The 21,109-nt window shown below is 38.5% G+C and overlaps 1 protein-coding gene across 1 annotated transcript in view; it reads right to left on the bottom strand.

Moving 5' to 3' along the window:
* LOC115621205 overlaps positions 1-21,109 on the bottom strand; it is a 93,877-nt gene that overhangs the window by 11,309 nt on the left and 61,459 nt on the right. The window contains exons 3-5 of the mRNA XM_030514786.1: positions 7,005-7,284; positions 4,635-4,726; positions 4,270-4,380 (exon numbers count right to left, since the gene is read on the bottom strand). Of these exons, the coding sequence (XP_030370646.1) occupies positions 4,270-4,380; positions 4,635-4,726; positions 7,005-7,245 (444 nt within the window). The 5' untranslated portion in view covers positions 7,246-7,284. The remainder of the gene's footprint in view (positions 1-4,269; positions 4,381-4,634; positions 4,727-7,004; positions 7,285-21,109) is intronic.

Below are 21,109 nucleotides of genomic sequence, written 5' to 3'. Positions count from 1 at the left end.
CGTATTTAATTGGAATAAAAAATACGTATTTTTCCTCATACGATTAAAGTTTTAAAAATGAAAATCGTTATCGGTATTACTTGGAAATCAACCTTTTATATAAAGTCCAGTTTAGTGATTTAGTTAAAGCCCAGAAATAGTAAAGCGCATTTAAAAGTCATGTCAGCTTGTCTCTTCTTTATTTTCATAGCACATTTCATCAGCATGGCAAATTAAAGACAGAAACGCGCAGGCCAATCAAAGTAAATTAATCAAGTCTTCTTCTGCTGGCCAATCCACTGCCAATCAATCAGCAATGTTGTAATTCGCCACCCTTGCAGTAACCCCCATTATTGCGGACCCCTTTTGTTTGATTACCAAAGGCATAGAGAATTATTTTTATAAGCATCGAACTCTGCTCGCTGCGTTTGCTTTTGTTTTGCTTACACAAAATAAATATTGATGCGATTTTCGCTCGTTCGCTCTTTTTGTCATTATTTATTATTATTTAATGCCCTGCACAGCCCCCCGCCTTCCTCGACGCCAGCACCCGTATCTGCGCGCACACACAAACAAACGGAGTGAGCAACGAAAATTTGAGAAATGTTGCATGAAGTGTTGGTAAATGAGTTTGAATTTTATGTGCGGACGAATGCGTTTTCAATTTATTTTCGTATACAAATTTTTCATGGAAAATTCAATTTTATTTATTTATGATTACGACAAGCGATTTTTTCTGTTGCGTTACCCAAGCCGAGGGGCAGTTTTGTTTTTTTTTTTTTGTTGCCGCTGCTGTTGTTGTTGTTTTTAACAACACATAAAAAAAATGCCTCATAATTTTTACAAGGGATTACTCATGTAAAAAAGGCTGAGTGTTTCCAATTCTTAAACCTTAAATTGTGTATTTTGATTTGTTGAATGTTATACTATAGTCCCCAATATATTTAGGTTAATATATTTTTAATACCATTGTAATGTGCTTAATATGACAATTTAGCCCCCATTTTACTCAACATCGTAAATTCCTTTTCTCTTACTCTCATTTTAAGTTTCATCAGACATGCATAACCAGAGAACAACAACAGACCAACAACGTGATATGACAAGACCCCATTTAGTCCCTAAATACTTTTATATAGTATGTATCTTTATAGACAAAAAGCTTTTCATACGTATATATTCTCAATATTCTATATTTTATAAGGCAGATAGTGAATAGTGATAGTGATCGACAGTCAGACGGACATTGCGATTTGGATTCGGTCCATCGTGCTGATCATATACTTAGTACATGTTTATGTTTCTTTGAACGTGTGGTCTACCCTTCCTTTTTCTAGATACTACAAAATTACACATCAAAAACAATACACCCTTACAGATCTCTAGGGAGAGTATAAAATAGTGTTTGGCACTATGGTGTACTGCCCTGGACAGTCACGGCGGACATTTGTGGGTCAGCATTGCACTGCGCACTCTTTCCAAAAAAACACTCTGTGGCTGGCGCTTTTATTAATGAGCTGCGCAACAAAGAAATTTCTAGGTAGAGTATGTGAGTATAAAATATATATATATTTTTTCCATTTTGCGACTAAAACGCGACGCGATAAACTATTTTCACATAACTGTGTGTGCAATATTTCAGTTAGTTGTAGAAGCAGTTTTCAAATTGTGCAGAATATTTCACACACAACGTCGCAGAACTGTAAATAAAATTGCGTTCAAATATTGTAACACACGCACACACATACGTACATTGTAGCGTTGTATGCATGTGTTTGGTTCGTCCTGTTTGCTGCCATACAATAAACAAGCGAGCTGCGGCCCTAGCCACGTTTGTCTGTTTTATGGTTCGGGACTGCATGTGTTGCCGCTACCGCCATTGTCCACATTTAAATATTTGCACAATATTTGAATATTTTCCATTTCCATTTGTAAAATGCAAACCTTGCGCGAAACACATGGGCAGACAAAATGTCGCTTGCTTTCATCAGCTGCTGCAGCAGCAGTAGCGGTGATAGGAGGCGTGGCTGCGGGGCAGGATGTTCTGCGATTTGTTCATTAAATTGACATGTAGAACAACAAGTAGAAAGGCATCCAATATACAAGTACATACTATACATATATGTCTATGTATCTGCGCGTACTTGCGCTCGAATGCACAAAAATGAGAAGTGTGAAGTTTTTGTAGAATCTACTATATATACGATTATTTGGTTTTCAGCATATTCAGAAATACTAGTAGTTAGGCGTTCCACTTTTACAAAAAAGCATTTGTGCTATCAAAATTACACCTATTTAAACAATCGGAAATTTTGAAGGCCATTGAAATGACTTTAAATCTGCCGACTATATGCATTTTTTAGTTGATTCACAAATGCGAATGATTGTAGAATCCTTATGCGGGTATTTGGTTTTCTGCATCTTTAGAAATTGCCGTAGCTTGTAGTGGACAAGGAATTTGTTGGGTTAATGTTTAGGCAACTAAGCAACCATAGCCAATTCAACAACCGTTTAAGTTCCCAAATGCTCTCCCTCTCTCTTTCGAAGTTAGAGTAGAAATATTCAGCTGCTGGAAAGATCCCATTAGGATTCTCTCTCACAATGCAAAGAGTAGGTACGTTGCAAAACGCTTCGCAGTCGTTTGTTCTTTCTGATTTCAATTGGCAAGTGACGCAGACGTTCCTACGAAACAATACTACAAGCAAAGTGCAAGTTATATTTTAATGGTGAAAATTACGTAAATTACATATAAAATACTGGGGAAACTCTACCGTCGACGACTGAAGACCTCTGGCGTTGGGTTGAATTTCGCATCGTTGCCTCGTATAGTGAGGAATCTCAGCAGTGGATATACATACATACATAAATATTTGTGCGAGACTCAGCATAGGAAAGTGCCAAGATAAAAACCTTATGGCCTTCCGCGACTCGTCTCTTTCACATATGATTACATCGGAAATATTATCGGCAGTGTTCCAGACAGATAGTGGTAATATTTTTCTTACCAAAATTCGCCCGAATTACATAATTTAATCACACTTTTAAGTAAGTTGAAATTTTATGAAGTCTTGACAAGTCTTGACAGAAGGATCAACCATAGCGGCCTAGTCTCTGTATAGGGGCAATTCTTAACAATATTTACCTCCCCGAATTGCCACGGTTGGGTGGGTGCAGGCGAGGATATGGACAACTCCATCTAGTTTCATATAACTTTCCGTAGCGCCGCGTAATCTCTCTTCTTATCAAAGCCGATGGGTCATCGATCAATAGGAGTGGTTCCTTGAGACCGCAGTTTACTTTGAGGTTCCTTTGATTGTTTTCTTGTATTGATAAGTTTCGTTTTGAGTAGATTCAGTTCCCGTGCACTTATTTTTCTTAGTATACCAGTGTGTTAAGAGGCGTAGGTTGGAGAAAGATCCCCGACCCCATCCGACGAGCGAACCACAGAGCGGTGTATAGTGCACGACCCCTCTCATCCTACCCTCCCCAGTGTCGATGATGGAGAGAAATAGCCCATGGACCCGGCAGTACGCAGTATATAGTAAGGGCCAACCTGGAGCACCATCGACATTGTATTGTGCAACAACAACACCAGTTACACGTTATCATTACCTCCACCGCCGCATTATCATGATAATGGTGGCCAACGTGTTGCACAAAGGATCATACATTATGTATATTACAAGCTTAGCGTTCCATTTGTACGAAAAAGCAGTTGTGCTATCAAAATTTATAGTTATTAATCGCAAATTTTGGGTGCCATTAAAATGACTTTAAGTCGGCCGACTATATGGATTTGTAAATTTATTCAAAAATGTGCGACTAAACAATTGAGATTGATTGTTTTGCTAACAGAAGAAATTTATACAATCAATGCAAAATCAATATGAATATATTTTTGCTTGAGAAATATGAATTTCAAATAAATAGAAAATAGTACGGGAAGGAACATTAAACTAAATAAATATAAATTAAATTTGGCACATATCTTTGATAACTTAATTGGGTTTGCATATAAAACAAATTCATTTTACATGTTCTGCCTAATCTAAGTATTTTTATTTGAACCAACCATTTGCTTTTAAATGGTGGAATTGGACACCTGTCTATTGTATTTCAAAATAATATATATTTTTCCAATTATCCGTCTATATCTCTACAATCGCAGCAATAAAATTTATTTAATTGCGAGCGATACTATAAAGTGCTGCATATTTGCCGTCAGCGTGGACTGTTTAAATATTTCTCCTTTGCACACGCATACATACACAGCTACACAAGGATACTTACATCAACATTAATGCCCGAAACAGGGAAGACAAGCGTCGGCGTCGTCTCTCGCGGCACATAGCGATAGAATTCCTCGTTGCCAAAGTACCAGCGGACCGAATACAACGCAGCCTGTGAAGCAGAAGATGTTGGAGGAGAAGGTGAATAAAAAGCACACCGTGCAATGGCATGCAATGCGTTAATGAAAAGTGTGAATGGAAAGTGGCGCAGGCGACAACAACAACGACAGCAACAGCAACAGCAACAATAAGAGCAAGAAGAACGACAGCTTGCAAGACAAAGTGCTAGTAATTATAATAATTAAGTAAGCCATCATCGTTGTCGTTGCCACTGTCTGTGCTGCTTCTTAAGGAAGTGTCACTTACCTGCTCCAAATCGTATTGACAAGACAATGTCGCTGCATTGCCCATGATGACAGCTTCGGGTACGAATATCTTCAGATCCTTGAGACAATGTGCTGTGTTGTAAAATGAAAGGCAGACAGAGTTGTTAAAAAATGTTGTATTAAAGAGCCGTAAATGTCCATTAATCGAATGTGTGTTTAAAGTGCGCAAATATTTGCGTACGCCATGTGCCAACAATTCGAATTCGATTATGAGAGTGTCGCTACTCAGAAACTTAATTACGCCATTGGCACATGTTAATTTATGACAATACTCTGCTATATGGACTGAAAGGGTTGCAATAGTGTGAGGGAGGGGGGAGTGGAGTTGGAAGCGCGACAATTTCGACTTTGGATTACATTTAATTTAATTTAAATCATTTTTTATGACCTGTACTGCTTTGTCCTGCATTCTCTTTTTGCTTACAATTGAAAATGCAATGTGCTCGTTGCTTTAAATCATATATATAACAAATGCATACCAATGCTGCCCAAAAAATAACGGATTGCGTGACTTAATCGCTGTGTTTTCGACAATGCAAAATGAATATATTCGTATTAATTCTTTGTATATCTCGGATATCTGGGAGTTCTAATAAAAATGAACATACCCATATCTCAAAATTAAATTGCATTAAATTAAAGTGTTTAGATCAATTAAAAGTTGGTAACTTTCCAATATGATAAATGCCACCTGTGAGATTATAAAATTTAGGTAAGCTGAATTCAAATTTGTAATTGCAGCTTTTGCTTGCATGCTCTAACGAATCTACTATTCTGCGTTTGTTGAATCACGGTCACGATGACAATGGCCATATAAAATAATGCGTAAAAGTAACCTTAAATGAAGACTTCAATCATTTCGCATATCGCCAATCATAAATCATTCAATTTTCATCACTATCGCTCACACATAAGGGCTCCAGTGCGCACGGTGCGTATACGCAATGCAAACAAGTAAAAAAAGCTAAAGTCGGGTGTCCCGACTTTGAAATACTCTGTACATATGTTTACAATAATTATAGAAAATAAAAAAATTAAGAAATTTAAAAAAAAATTATTGATCCATTTTACCTTTCTCGGTATTCAAACTCACGTAAATGGTGTATAATTGCACATTTACTTAGCAATTGCATCTGTGTGAGTGTATGTATGCCTATGCGCATCTATTCGTCTCTGTGTAAACATGTTAGCAGTCAACCAAACAGCAACATCAACAACAGCCGCAGGCAGCGCTTGAGCAGCGCTACAGCAGCAAATATATTTATGGTTAGAACTTATTGTTAAATCGGTCTATTATAGTGAAACTTGGCAAACGGACACATAATAACCAACAGAGGGTACATAAGTTCGAAATTCCAAGAATAACGGGAGTTAGACAAAATCGCGGTGGAGAGGGGGGAAATTCCAAAATATACATTTTCTGCGTATTCACATAAGGCGTCTGGGACTAAAATTTGGTGTTCCTAGGTCTTATAGTCTCCGAGATATAGGCGATTATACGAATGGAAAATCGGGAAAACCCCCATAGGGGGGAAGTGGGGGGGGGAATCATAAAAATAAAACAAATTCGTATAGTGTACACACATAAGGCATCTTTGTGTCTCTAGCTCTTATAGTCTCTGAGATCTAGGTGATCATACGGACGGACGGACAGACAGACAGACAGGGCTTAATCGACTCGTCTTGTCATGCTGATCAAGAATATATATACTTTGTGGGGTCTGCCACGCCTCCTTCTGCCTGTTACATTTTTCAGCTCGCGCAAACCTAATATACTCTTGTACATTTCATGTACAGAGTATAATAAATGAACTGCGGGACACACGCCCACATATCATTTCAATGCAAAGCAAAGCGGCAAAGCGGCATGCCGCTCAATGCGTCGCCTGGTCGGTTGACTGTGGTTCGCCAAATTATGGCAACTTTAATTGAACAAACCGATATTAATCAAAAATGTTGGTGTAAAATTTAACGATGTGAGCAGCCAACCATGCTCGTTATATTTAATAAATTGACTGCAATTTGCCGAGTGTGCAAGTGTAAGAGTGTGTGTGTGTGTGGGAGTGTGTGTGTGTTGGCTGTGCATAATATTAACAGTTATTTGGCAAATTAAATAATCAATTTTAACCACATTGACGCACGCAGTTGGCATAATAAATTCAACTTGTTTAACATGGCAGGGCAGTCAGGCGACCGCATTCGTCAGACCCTACACACTCACGTGTAATATGCATGTACATATAGTATGTATGTATATACATATGTGCATAAACAGAGAGACAGGAAGGCAACCGCAATAAGCCAAATGCATGCACTCTACGAGTATAATGTAAATGCCTGTTGTCCTTACCAGTGAGCAATAAATCGGAGATTATAATCCAGCTCATCGCCAGCATATTGAAAGTTTTATATAAAGTAGTGAAGATGCTTCCTTTTCTGATTCCTACATGTCGCCGTCTTTGTTGTTGCTGTTTCCATTGCTGTTGCTGTTGCAGTTGTTGTGGTTGGTGTTGTTGTTGCGCATGTAGGGATTGTCCTGCAGACGGCCCGACGAGGATCGCGACTGTGTCGTGTGCCCGCCTGTTGGCCATTTCGTTGTGTTGGGTTCAAGCTGCAGTCAAGTGCACACACTGCAAAGAGTTTAGAGTGGCAAAGTGCTAGGCATAAGTACGCATTTATATCTATTTATATATTATACAAGTACTATATTCATGTAAAGTTGGCACAAAAGTAAAGTACGAAAGTTTCAAGCACAGTTGAAGTTATTCGTAAAGAACAGAAGAAATGTAGTCAACTACAATATTCCACATGATGGAAGGTGCAGACTTGCAATTGAGCTTTTCAATTAAAATTACTTAAAATAGCGCTTTTGTGAAACGCAATATAAATTCACCATTATCCCAATTGCTGAGGAGTTGACTCTTATAATCGCCCTACTTGCATTAAAGCTCATATACTTATGATCCTCCTGTATAACGCCTCTTTAAGCTCATATCTTAAGCCAAACCGGAACATTTCATGAATCAGCTTAATCTAAAGTCATATTAACAACTTTTGCATAATTTTCAGTTAAAAAAATTTGACTAATGCGGTAAACTCTTTGAACTCATTTTTTCGTAATTATTATTTTATAAAATCTGCTGGCTTTTTGCTCGAGCTGCCATAGATGGTTGCCATTAAGGGAAGGTTAACTTTTGATACAGATGACAAGCTGGATACACGCATTTGGGACTATCAGGAAGAAGAACAACATCAACTAAGTACTTGCGCTTATTGATAACTATTTTGAGTAGCAAAAAACAAGAGCGACGAGGGAAACTAAGCTTTTCAGTTGGTGAAAATTGAAACGCTTTTTGTTGCAATTCTAACACTCATGTGCTTTTTTTTTGCAGCTATTTTATCATTTGTGTAGACACACTCATACACACATGAGAGCCAAACGCAGTGCTAGTAAATTGACAGAAAAGCAGCTCAACAAACTTTTGCGAGCCTTGCTGCAATGACATGTGAAGCACTTCACTTTGTCTATGCAACTTTGTCGTTGTCGTTGTCGTCCCCATCGTTGAGACACAGATACGTGACTTAAACTTTCCGCCTCAAAGGCAATGTCACACGTTGAGCACAGACAGAGAAAACCTTTAACTAAACAACGTACATTGATATATATACGAGTATAGTATGTACGTATACATCTATGTGCATATTGCAAAATGTCATTACGCATACGCCACGTGTGCCCCACATCTGAAACTTCAGCTGGAGCTCAATAAGCAGGCGTGTCGTTGATTGACAGACTGCATTGCTCAGTCCTGCTTCTATTTCTGTTTTTGTTTCCGTATCTCTTGCAGCTCCAGTTGTCTGTTGTCTCCTCGCTATTGACTGTGGTCCGTTGTCTTCAATGCTTTCGTTAGCTGTCTGCGTTCCGAAATTGATTTGTTTTGCTCGAGGGTACACCGCGGGCGAGCAGGGAAGGTGTTCAGCAGTAAACTGACCACCGACCATTGAAAACAATTGTCAACTGCTGTGTGCCATGTCGACGGAGTCAGGGCGCTTCTTCTTCTATTCCTGATGCTGACTGCATTTGTAACTTTGGCCAGTTGCTCCATTTTACTTACTTCCCATACACATTGTTTTCTTGCTAACAAAACTTGTGTGAGTTGTTGCAAGGACTCTAACTGTGACTGTGTAGTTTGGCATCTCCCTCCCTCTCTCTCTCTCTCTCTCCAACTCCCTTGTATCAATTAAGCCACAAAATCGGCAAGAGATTCGTTGTTAGTCTGGCAGCCGCAAACAAAGCTTATGGCCAAAAGTTGAAAATCGAACAGCAGCAGCTTATTGCCATTGAGGCATTATTCAGAATCAAAACAAATATGCTATAAATATATTATGGTCTACAGCAAGAAGGGCATTATATAGATGTAAGAATATTAGTTTTGTATTTTAAATGGACTCATCATGCAATAAATATTGATCGCGCTCTTGTATAACTATCTAGCTTGCACAAAGATACTAACTCATTAACTAATTAAAGAGAAGCTTGTGAAAACCAACTCAATATATACATATAAATCCTCTTGATAGGCAATCGATGTTTAAAAAGATATTGGGATGTTGGATGTGCTGAGAAGATGAAGGGACAAACTCAAAGACTCGTTTTAGTTTCATTTGTGCGACCTATTAAAGAAAGGATAAAGCAACGTTATTTAATTTAAATTTCTTTACATCGACTGTGCAGACATTCAGACTCGTTGCTTCTGGCGCATTAAAAACTTATTATTGTTGCTGACTAACGATTAAGGCAGCTCGACACATACACACAAGAATTTACACACATACTCGTACAGACTTTAAGTATTTATTGCATATTCATTTTGTGTGCTCCTTTACATGCTCACATCGCCTGCACATTCTTTGTATTATCCAGAGCATAAACATAAACCTCTTATGCCATAATGCCCAGCCATTTACTGCTTTTAATTTTAAATACCATTTCCGCATCCGTAAATGTGGCATACACACAAACGCACAACACACACACACATAGATACAGCCAGCATGTTAGTGAAGTTAGTCGCTTGTCGTTGCCTTGACCAAAAGGCAAGAGCACACAACAGTGTCCACCGAGTCCGCAATACATGTACACACAGATACACATACACAACTCTCCAATCATGCTGTGCTTTTAAGCGTGCAAAACCTCGTCTCAAAGTTATTTGCAGCAATTCAAAATGTTTTGCGTTCAGCCCTCAGCTCTATACTCATCGTCCTTGCTCGTCAATGTCCTGGGTATACTGGCAGTCGCATTAACCCAACACTAGGCTAAACAACTGCGTTTCACATTCTGCTTTTGCATGCCAGTCGAGGCATCTACTTGGACGCCGTTTCATTCAGTTTGCTTGGTTTTCGGCTACTGCCTTTAATATTTGCGTGTCATTTTGCGAATGTTGGACTTCAAAATCGAGCTGCTTGGCCGAGCAATTTGAACAAAGGCACCATCACATCCAGAGCGATACGATAGCGATGCGAAGTGGCCGGAGTGGAGTGGAATTAGATTGAGGTCGAGAACGAGCCGATTCGATTTGTTAGCCCGGCTCAGTGTTTTCAGTTGGCCGTGTGGGCAAAATTTATGCGTGCGGTTGCCATACTAAATGCTCTCATGTGAGCATTAAAATTAAATTTAAATATTATTGTTGTAGTGTAGTCGATTAAGTTAGATTAACTGGAGCAGAGCAGAATGCGTCTACGATCCGATCCGCTTTCTCTCCAGTCACAATTTCAACTTTAATGTCTGTTTTATTGTTAAAAGTTACCCGGTCTCCTGCAACTAATATACATACATAAACATACACACACACACACACACACGCACGCACACAAACACACACTCCTTCGTTTGTGTTATGATGAAGCACAGAGGCGGATGCTTTGCGGTTCTTGGTTGTTGGCTCTTCATTGTTATTATGCTATTGTTTTTGTTGTCAGCCATTGGCCTGATTATAATTGTTTTTGTTGTTGTTTCTTTGTTTCGTCATAGGAATTTCCGAAATTCATTCTTCGCATAAATTTAATAAAAACAATTTTCAAATATTTCATTATGATTTTAATTGAAATTTTCCTCTCAATGCTATATTCCCGTCACCATACCATACCAGAACACACACATACTTACATGCATAAACAAAGAGGAGAGCTGCGCTTTGATTTAAGAAAGCAAGTGGAAATTAATTATGCCACTAATGAATGATAGTGAAAGTTTTGAATGCAATCGCTTATCGCTATGAGTACGTTAGAATTAAAGACAGTACATTTATGCGGTAGTGAGTCCGGGGTCCTCGAATTTTATAGATCGAGCAATAAATTCCTAATCCTAGTTTGCAACAAGAATGTCCTTATTTATATATATAAGCAAAAACAGATTCATTGACCAATACGTTGATTAAAAATATAGCTAACGCTATCTTTAAATTAAAAACATACATTGTTATATTATTGAGTGGAAATATATACAAGTATTGCAACAGCATCAGAACAAATATCGCTACCCCGCTGCTGTCCTTTAACCCGTTTATAACATACATTCAACCGGCTTGTGTCCCCCCAATCTGCGCTCAGACAAACACTCTTTGACTCATGCACTTCCTGCGAAGGACATAATTAAAAAAGTTACCAAACCCATAATAAAAGCTTGCAGTGTCTGTATATACTTATTAATTCGCATGTATCTGTATGCGTGCGCTTAAGTTTTTTAAAGTGTAATAAAACAGTTGATTATGGCATCATTAACGAAATCTACGCAAACAACAAAAACTGGGGCAGCGAAGAAAGCGATACGCTCTCCTACTCTCTCTTCTGCCATCTTAAAATAATCAAATTAATTTTTTATGTGAAAAGTTTGCAATACTACCAATAAGAGCTCATCATAAGCGATTCCCAGTGCTTACTGAGCTTTGAAAATGGCATGGAGCTTAATAGAAAATAATTCAGCTTTGGGTCGGGATGAAGTTAGAAATGGAGTTGGAGCTGGAAGGAAGCGGAAAATATCCCTGACAAGAAATGTAAATCGGAATGAGAATGAGAATGGCGGATATTCAAATGCGAAAGTCAAATCAAAACAAAACAAACGAAAATCCGTAATTGACAACATTTCAACTGATAATGAGTACTTCGTTTGAGACAGATAGCTGTAGCCACAGAGGGAGAGGGAGAGGGAGAGTGAGGGGAGGAGTAAGGTCTGCTCCGAATTGGGTTCTTCCTATTATCCTGTGCTGGACACTCTGTGTCCGGCTTGGCACTGATACATGGAATTTGAGGCACAGAGGCATTTGTGCTGCAGCAGCAGCAAAGACTATATCAGAATGAATGTCAATTGAGGGCATGATTTTGTTGAATGGCAGCTGGATAGTCCGGATAGTCCGGGCTGTCCGAACATGCAACAATGCTGAGCAAGCAGCAGAATTGACTACAACATTGTGGGTCGCACTGAAATCGAGTACAATAATAGCAGCAACTGGCAGCTGTAATCGATTTCTCTTGATTTCATGCCACGTTCTACGACATTTGAGTTAACTGGCCACGTAACCAATTTACTAATATATAGAATAGTATGTATATCTCATCAGCTGGCCACTTATGCTGCAAAATCGGTTTAGGGTTCAGATGTGAAGATCATACGATTATCCTTGAACTGGTAATAGGCAACTTGAGCCTTTTTTGTATGTTTCACTTATTTGCGCTTCCAATACACTTGCAGAATTGTTGGCTTGTTCCGATAGCAAATGCTTATACTCGTTTGAGCATACATATATTATTACTTAAATTATTTCCTATAAATTGTTAATAGACAATCACAATTGTTCTGCTTTAGCATACACTCATTCGGTATGACTTCTATACTATAATTTAATAAAGAGGAAAGATTTAATTGTTTTTTTTGTTTATTTGAATTGAATAGGCTCCGAAACTACTGGACCAATTTAAAGGATTATTTCACTGTTTGGAAGCTACAGTATCTCCCGTTAACATAGGCTATATTATATTTGCGCAAAAGATAGGGATCCCTACTAAAATAATGTAGCCCAAGTTGTAAACAAAAATTAACTAAAAAATTCCTTAAAATTCCTTAGTTCAGAATCATCTTCGAATCATTATGTCACCTTTAATATCAAGGCAATTTTATTCAAAAGTCCCCAGTCAAATTAAAAATTACAAATCAATCGACAACAAAAAAATTGTTAAAATAATATTCAAACTATGTTTAAAATTTTATTTTTTTTTAGTATGTTTATATACTTATACTTGTACTACTACAGTAGTATGATGGAAAATACTTTCCTAAAGCTGTAAATAGCGGAACTGCGAGGGATTTATTTGCTCTTGCACAAATATTTTACAGCCTCACATGCAAATATTTATATATAAATATTATTTTTATCAAATCAATAGCTTTATCACTGCTATACAGTATGCACGTATGTAATTTAAGGGACCGACATTATTCCTTATGAAAATTGCTTCAGATTTGATGGAAACTTTCGGCATCGCTTAAAGCCAGACACGACCGCCACAATAGGGGCGGAGAGCTTGGCAATCATTCATTTAAGTGATTCATTGTTGTGGAGCAGGAATCACTTGCTAATCGCTAACTGTCAGCTGAGCACACACCTCGTTGTGTAGATTTTTTCGCAATTGCCGCTGCTGCCGCCTAAACAATAATGGCAAATCAAGAGAAATCGTTTTTTCCGAACATTTTCTTACATATAGGGCATTAAATGTGCGCTTGATTGATGCGACACTTGCTCGAGGGCGTCTCATTAACAGAAGTGGGAGAGAGTGGGAACGGAGCACACACATATATATAAACACACACTCATAAACGCTTCACCCGCAGCACAAGCCTCTAATCAATCAATCAGTGCTTATGCCCCTGCACAAAAGCGGCAGTCGGAGCAGCAAAGGAAATAATAAAGAAAGAAACAAAAAGAAAAAAACGGGACAAAGAGGGGGTGAACTTGGCAAAACAATTGCTCGAATTGCCATCCAAAGCTGCCTGCCACGCTAGCTATTCGCTTGACGAATGCCCTCGGGCTGTGCATGAATCTGAATCCAAATCCGAATACTATAATCGGTTCCGTGCCACTGGTTAAGAGCAATAAAAGCAAACAATTTGATGAGGCAAGGAGCATGGAGCTAGCCACCCAACGAGGCAGCAGGGACGCACGAATTTTGGTACTGCCCGTCCCCCTTCACCTTCCTTTTGTTCTCCATGGCTTTCTTCTGGTTTTCTTTGTGCCGCGTTGGCGTTTTTACAACTTCCGCTGCTTCTCGTCTCAAGCCGTATCCCCACCGACAGCTCCCGTCATGCACTTGCCACACTTGCCAAAGTTCATCAGTGTGACGCGCATAGGTTCACGAAGCACAACCGACAGAAGCGATTGAAGCAACTGAAGCAACAGCAACTGCCTGATTGCCAATGAAGGATTAATATGGCTGCTGGTTGCCGGTTGTTGGTTGTTGGCTGCTGCTTCTACAGCTGCTATTGCGTCGAAGGGCTTTGATTGCTGCAGCGTATCGTTGCTGGAGGCGTTCTCCCGCCCCCTCCTGATCTAAGCCGCCGAAGGCAGAGTCTTTTATGTGTTCTCTGCGGAAGCTTTGTGTAATGACACAAAGGATTGCAAATTGGCTGAGTCATTGAGGAGGACTTCCTGTGACCGACCGCGCCATCAAGCAAAAGCAAAAGCCAGTGACATCGATTTTATTTCTCCTCTTCTTCTATGCTACATGCAATATGAGAGTTTTCCTTCAATTTCTATGCAGTTATGCATACCACGCTCTTAAAACTAAGTTAAACAACAGTAAACGCTGTGCTGACATGACAACCAACGTCAACGGCATGTACTCTGAAGCTGCAACAATAGTTGAACTCTATTACGATATTATAATATTTCACAATCGGATGACGTTATTTAAAGACATTTTATTGTAAATTTTATACATTATATCGAATTCAAATCAGCCAGAATCAAGTATGTACTTCGTTATCTAAAATCATCAAATACTTTCCCTTTGCTACTTTTTATACCCTTTACCCATAGGGTAATAGGTTTGTTCTGTGTATATACTTTTTGTAACATTCAGAAGGAAGCATTTCCGACACCATAAAGTATATATATTGTTGATCAGCGTGACGAGAAAAATCAATCTAGATGTGTTCATCCGTCCGTCTCCTGTCCGTCCGCCCATCCGTCTGTCTGGATGAACGCCTGGATTTCAGAAACAGCTGAGCGTACATTAAGCAAACTTGGTATGCAGACACTATCTACATTCATTTCATCATTTATCCAAATCGGTAAATTCTAAGAAAAGTTATTTGCGAAACAATTACACTCCAGTACTACGCCTACAAAAGGCAGCATGAAGTTTACTTTTCTTCTGCTTTTTGCTTCTGCTAGGGGCGCATATAACGCAGTGCTGGAAGTTTGTCTGGGTATAGGGTATTTCAGCGTCGGGCTTGCTCGATTTTATCATTCGCTCTTGTCATTAACATCCGTTTGGGAAAGCCACACGTAACATTTAAATATTTCTAAGAACTCTTTGAATTGGAGTTGAACAGGACCAACAGTTATTATAATTATATATTATAAAGCTTATTCAAAATACATACATACAACAGAAGTAGAATGTAGCAGTTGGCCCTGGACAAAGGTAATAATTAAATATTTATTAATTTTCGTCGTTAAGCCTAAGTTTTAGAATTCTGCGTATTGGAAAAAAATGAGTTTGATGTAATTTCAGGTTTCACTTATGTGCAAACAACCCTGTTAATATATTTACTTTGAAACAAAAAATTCCAAGCGATTTCCAATGAACTTGCTTTCATATATAATGCCTTATTTCTGATAGAAGTAGTTGACGTGACAACAAGTCCCACTCCCATACACTTTGAAGTTGTGTTGGAAGCCATCTCGACTTTCTATTAATTATGCACGACGTCTAATGAATTCAACCCATAATTGTTTGTAGCCTCAGGCTTCTCAATGGCGTTTTAGGCGCTTTGTGTCTTTGGCTTTTGGCTTTCACGCGCCGTTTGCTCGAGTCGAGTGGCTGGGCAGAGCCTTTGTTAAATATTTAATCAAATGTCAGGCCACACCACTGTTTAGAAACCAACTCCATTCATGGGATAAATGCGCGGGCGCAGTGTGCCTTTCGACTTGTAATCGAATCAAGTGGTCAAATGTTGGTAGGCCATAGTCGAGCCCATTCAGCTAATTGCTCACGGCATGCAGCCGCAAAGCAGGCAACAATGTATTGCGCACATCCACAGCTTTCGGTTGAATGTGTACTCAATAAACGCACACATAAACAAAAACGGAAATAAAGGCGCTAGCAAACAAAGCTAAAGTGCCAGGGCAGACACGAAGGGTTGAGATTTTGAAAGCCAAAAGTTTGTTTGCCTCATCACACCCACATATCCGCAAATACTAGCAAGAACTGTGAGAAAGGGAGAGTGTGAAAACTATTTTGAATCTCTAGCTGTTTCCTGATGCCACTGCTATCACCACATAGCTGGCGGGCAGCCCGACTTACATGCGAAATGCATTTGCAGCTCGAACTGTGAACCTCGAAACCAATAAATCACAAAGCGAAAAACTGGTATTACATTTAGAACAAAGAAACTTAAAGGATTCAAACTGACTGTCACGCGTGGGTGGCGAGAATCAAGCGGCCAGCTGAGCTGTCGGGCTAAAAACCAACGAAAATCAGGCACAGTGTATTGCAAGCAATTTACAAAAAAACCGGTAATTGATTTTATGTGAAATACTCCCGACGCCACGTAAGAAATTCTCAGAACAGCAGTAGGATGTCGAGAAAAGACAAATAGAATGTAATTTCCTTTTTTTAAATGATACTGAAACCATATAATGAATTAGGTCATAGCTGTTACTGCGTATTTTTCATAAATGTAAGTAATTCATCAAATCGTCGTTTTGTGAATTTAATAAAGAATTTGTTGTTGCATATTTTCGTTTACAATAAGCCGAAAAAAGTAACTTATAAATCACAAATGAAAAACAAAAGACAGTATTAGCAGATATAAAAGTAAAAAAGGCACTTACTACCCCCTCAATGAAATGTTATATATTTTTTAAAATGTATTCATATAAATTCCTCAAATCGCAACACTTTAGTGTTCACTAACCACTGTGCCTCTTTCAGCCACTTTTTCCCTTTATTTTTGGCACTGGATTTGAAGCATTTTGCGTGCCATTTGGCCAGGCAGTCACTTCAGACTGCCCCTGCTCTCTCGACTAGGCTTCACTTTAGTGCGGCTATTTATGAAAATAGTTTTGACCAAGGCGAAAAGTTTTCCATTTTACTCTGTGCGTGTTGTCGTGAAAGTTTTCTAACCACTGACAGTCAAAAGTTGTGCAAATAGTGAGGCTAAGTCAAATGGCAATGTTGAATCTCTGGCACTGATTTCTTGGTTTTAATTTTCAATTCAATGGTGCTGTTGTTTTATTTAATGTTTGTGTTTTGCTTCTGCCATTGTGGCTGGTAATCATATTAGACCGTTGCATTGACTTCTCTTTGTTGTTCATTAAATGCTCGAGTACACACCATATCAAGTACAAACAAGGATACTAGAGTCGTGCCAGGCCGACTTTTAAAGACCCTGCATCCACTTCTTTTAAATTGAATATTTTTCAATTTAAAATAACTACGTATTAACTAGAACAAACAATAGCACCTAATTGCATGCATCTGTTAAAGTACTTTCTAATTGCATACATTTTCATTTGAGTTCGTTAAACCAACTAGCAGAATTTAAAATCCAGATCTTAGGAGAATATCAATACCAAAATTGGGTAATCCATCTGATTATTCCATTATGTTCAAGAACTTATGTACTATATGTGTATAGTTTGTGGAGAATGCCTCGCCTCCTTTTGAATGTTACGCACAATCGTACTTAATTAGTATACCCTTTTGCCCTTTAGATAGAGGGTATGATAAATAGTATTGTGGCAGAAGAAGAGCAACTATAATATCCTGTGGTTGCGTGGAAAAAGAAAGCGGACGTCCCAAATTATACAAAATATTTTGCTTAATTAGTGCCTCGGGTAACAAATGGCTTATGTTTCAACTTCAAAGTCATTCATATGAAGTTTCCACCAGCTTGCATGAGCAATTATATTTCTGGTCTTTCTGTTGTTGTAGTTTTGGAAATGGGGTAATGCGTGTGTAGTTGGATGTGCAAATTATGAACGCTTTCAAGACTCGTAAATGGCTTAGAAGACATCGTCGCTTTCACTTCGTTGCCTGCCGTTGACGTATAAATTTGAATATGCGTGTAACAATGTTCCAATCTGAAGGCTTCTTCGAGCTCAAGTCTCATCCTGTAGCCACTTCACACCTCCCTCCCTGACACAATACAACACAGCACCAGCCCAACCCCCACCTTAACAAAACCACACAACAAAGCCATCAGCAACAGTGCGTTTTGTTTTTACATTTTGACTTATTTATTATGTCCCCTGCAGCGGCAAATTCAGCTCCACTCTCTGTGAGTGTGCGTGTGTTCAGCTGCTCAATTAAGTTTAGCTTAAATAATTAATTAGATGCCGTTGCCTTAGTTATGAAATGTGCAATTAGGCGTATTTAATATTTAATTAAAGGCTACAAAAACAAAGCCAACAAAAAAAAGACACGACCAGCAGGAACAAAAAATTCATTTACAGTGGCAAACTCAAAAACAAACACACGCACAGCACATCCACAATCACACTCTCGCATACATTTATCGCTCACGGACTGTGGCATGTCCAAGCAACTGGATTAAGTGGCAGATGGAAGCCGAAATACACGAGGGAGCTAAAAAACAAATCGGATGAAACCTATACGGTTTGGGGTGAGAGAGCGAGCAAGTAGGCAGCTCAGACATATACTTGTATAAGGCGTATATTTGATTTGTTAGATATCTAAATATGCACACATACATACATACATACATACATACACATAACTATGTTTGTATATATGCCAATATACACATACCATACACATGAATTACAGGGAAAAGCTGGCTTAAAGTTAATTAAACGAAGCGACGCGCAAGTGAGTTGGATAAGCTGGAAAAGCCAATGATATTCACGGAAGCGAAAAAACAACAACAAAGAAATGCTCAGAAAGCAAAACCGAAGAAGAATGTAAGTAACCTGTACTGGAGCTCTGTATTCTGCGATTAATAATCACAAGTTCTTCGCTGACTGTAATACAAAATGAATCAATTTTAGCTATGAATTACTCAACATCAGATTATTATTTTAATAACAAAACATCTCAACTGAATGAATGAATATTATTCTCTTTGCCAAAGGAGTTAATATTATAACACGGACATGTTTATGTCGTATCTGATATTAGAATTTCGCAGAAGTATGTAATCGCCAGAAAACGTTTATACTTGTAGATGAATTACATTTAATCTTATATTTTCTTGATATTTCATTACTTAATTATTTGATAACTACCATAAAAGTGCATTATAATGTATATCATTACATTTCTAAGCTACGAGTATACATTTTCAAAATATTACAACTATTTGATGCAGAAGTTGTGTAGTTAAAAGTAATCAAAAACCATTATGTAACATACTATTATTATTATTAGCAAATGCAAATGCAAAAAGTAATTTTATCCCTGTAAGGAAACATAAAATGGAGGGATATACTTTAATCGACTAACGAAACCCTGTCGCGAGATTGTCGACTTCGATAGTCTAATGAGGTGCTTATATATCAAAAAGTTTCTAATATCTTTCAAATGTTGTCAAAGATTAAATGTGCATGCGTATATATAAAGATAAAGCTACACTGCGTGCAACTCTGCGGCCTGCTTAATAATTTGCGCTCGACTGAACGCCCTTAAGGAGGAATGCCACACACACTCGTATACGTGCATGCCATCGCTCATGTTTCTCCTTTTTGCTCCTATTTTTCACTCATTAAAAGATAAACGAGACGGGCTAATGACTTTTAGGGTGCTCCAAATAGTAGGCAGAGGGTAAGTATCTATGTATTTGGGTCGTTCTACAACTGATGACAGCCACATCTCCAACGACGGACTGAAAAGCAATGGCGTCTGCCGCAGCCATAAAATTAAAGAAGCAGTGCAAGGAGCGCTGACGCTCGAGATGACTGCGCCGAGCCAGGAGCAAAAGCCGCCTATACAGTGTTCAAACGTATGAGCCAATAACGAAAAAAGAAGACAAATTCAACGTAACGTACAACCGACTCTGAAATGCTCTAAAAATCTTTCCAATATCAACTTTATGAGCTAGCATGGTAATGGAGTGCTGCAGCTCTTATTTTCTGATCGCAGTAAGACTGCAGTGATGGAACAAATTATGAAATCGCAAAATGGAGAACATACATACTTTTTAATATTTATGAACGCTGATCCAAATGGATAATTATAGATCGTTCCTGGCTATACTATAAGCCTATATTTCTTATTGAGTATTTTGTTTTTTATTTTTTGTTAAATTTCACGCCTAAAAGTCCTACCTTAGTGACAATATCAAAGAAAAGGTAGCCTATAACTAAAACAGGACCATTCAATTTTTACAAAATTGTTCTTAGATTATTTCTTATTTGTTATTGAGAATTTCGTTATTTATTTTTTGTTCAATTTCTCGCCTAAAAGTCCTACTTGAGTGACAATATCAAAGAAAAGGTAGCCTATAACTAAAATAGGCCCAATCGATCCCCAGACCTTTTTAGCGCTTATTAGATTATGATGTGATGATGCAAGCGACGCATTTTTTTTAAGAGCATTTTTAGTATTTTTAATAAATCAATCAGCAAATTGAATATATACGTATAAATTAGGAAAGGCTTGAGTTTTGCTTTTCATCCAAAAGTTACGTTTATTAACTGAGGATAACCTTAAACATTCTAATAGGGTGCAGAGTATTAACAGAAAACGAAAACTGTGCATAGAGAAAGACGCAGCAGATAAGGGACGTTTATGACACATCAGTCGGGCCGTATAGCTTCACACACTTTGGAGCTTTCACACGAACACATGCCCGCACACACACACACACACACACACACAAACGCACACAGATACTCCATATGTATACACACACAAACAGGGACTGCGACATGGCGAGACATGCAAGACAAATGCAAATCCCTGGGTAATTAGGAGTTGTGTTCATGTCTTCGTCGTTGCTGTCGCCGTGGTAATAGTTTTATGTTGCCACATTGTAGGCAGTGCGTGCGAGGCAGCAGCAACAGCAACAGCAACAACAACAACAACATCAACAATGTTAACATAACTGCTGTCGCTGGCGGCTCCTGCGGCTGCCGGCTGAGATTGAAGCGTGTGCGTTGGTCGTTTGAGGTTAATGCTTGCTCTATCGTTGTTGTTGTTGTTGTTGTTTTTAGT

The sequence above is a fragment of the Scaptodrosophila lebanonensis genome, unplaced genomic scaffold, assembly GCF_003285725.1.
Source record: "Scaptodrosophila lebanonensis strain 11010-0011.00,11010-0021.00 unplaced genomic scaffold, SlebRS2 tig00000024-arrow-pilon, whole genome shotgun sequence".
NCBI lineage: Eukaryota > Metazoa > Arthropoda > Insecta > Diptera > Drosophilidae > Scaptodrosophila > Scaptodrosophila lebanonensis.
This window is presented reverse-complemented; position numbering and strand designations above follow the sequence as displayed.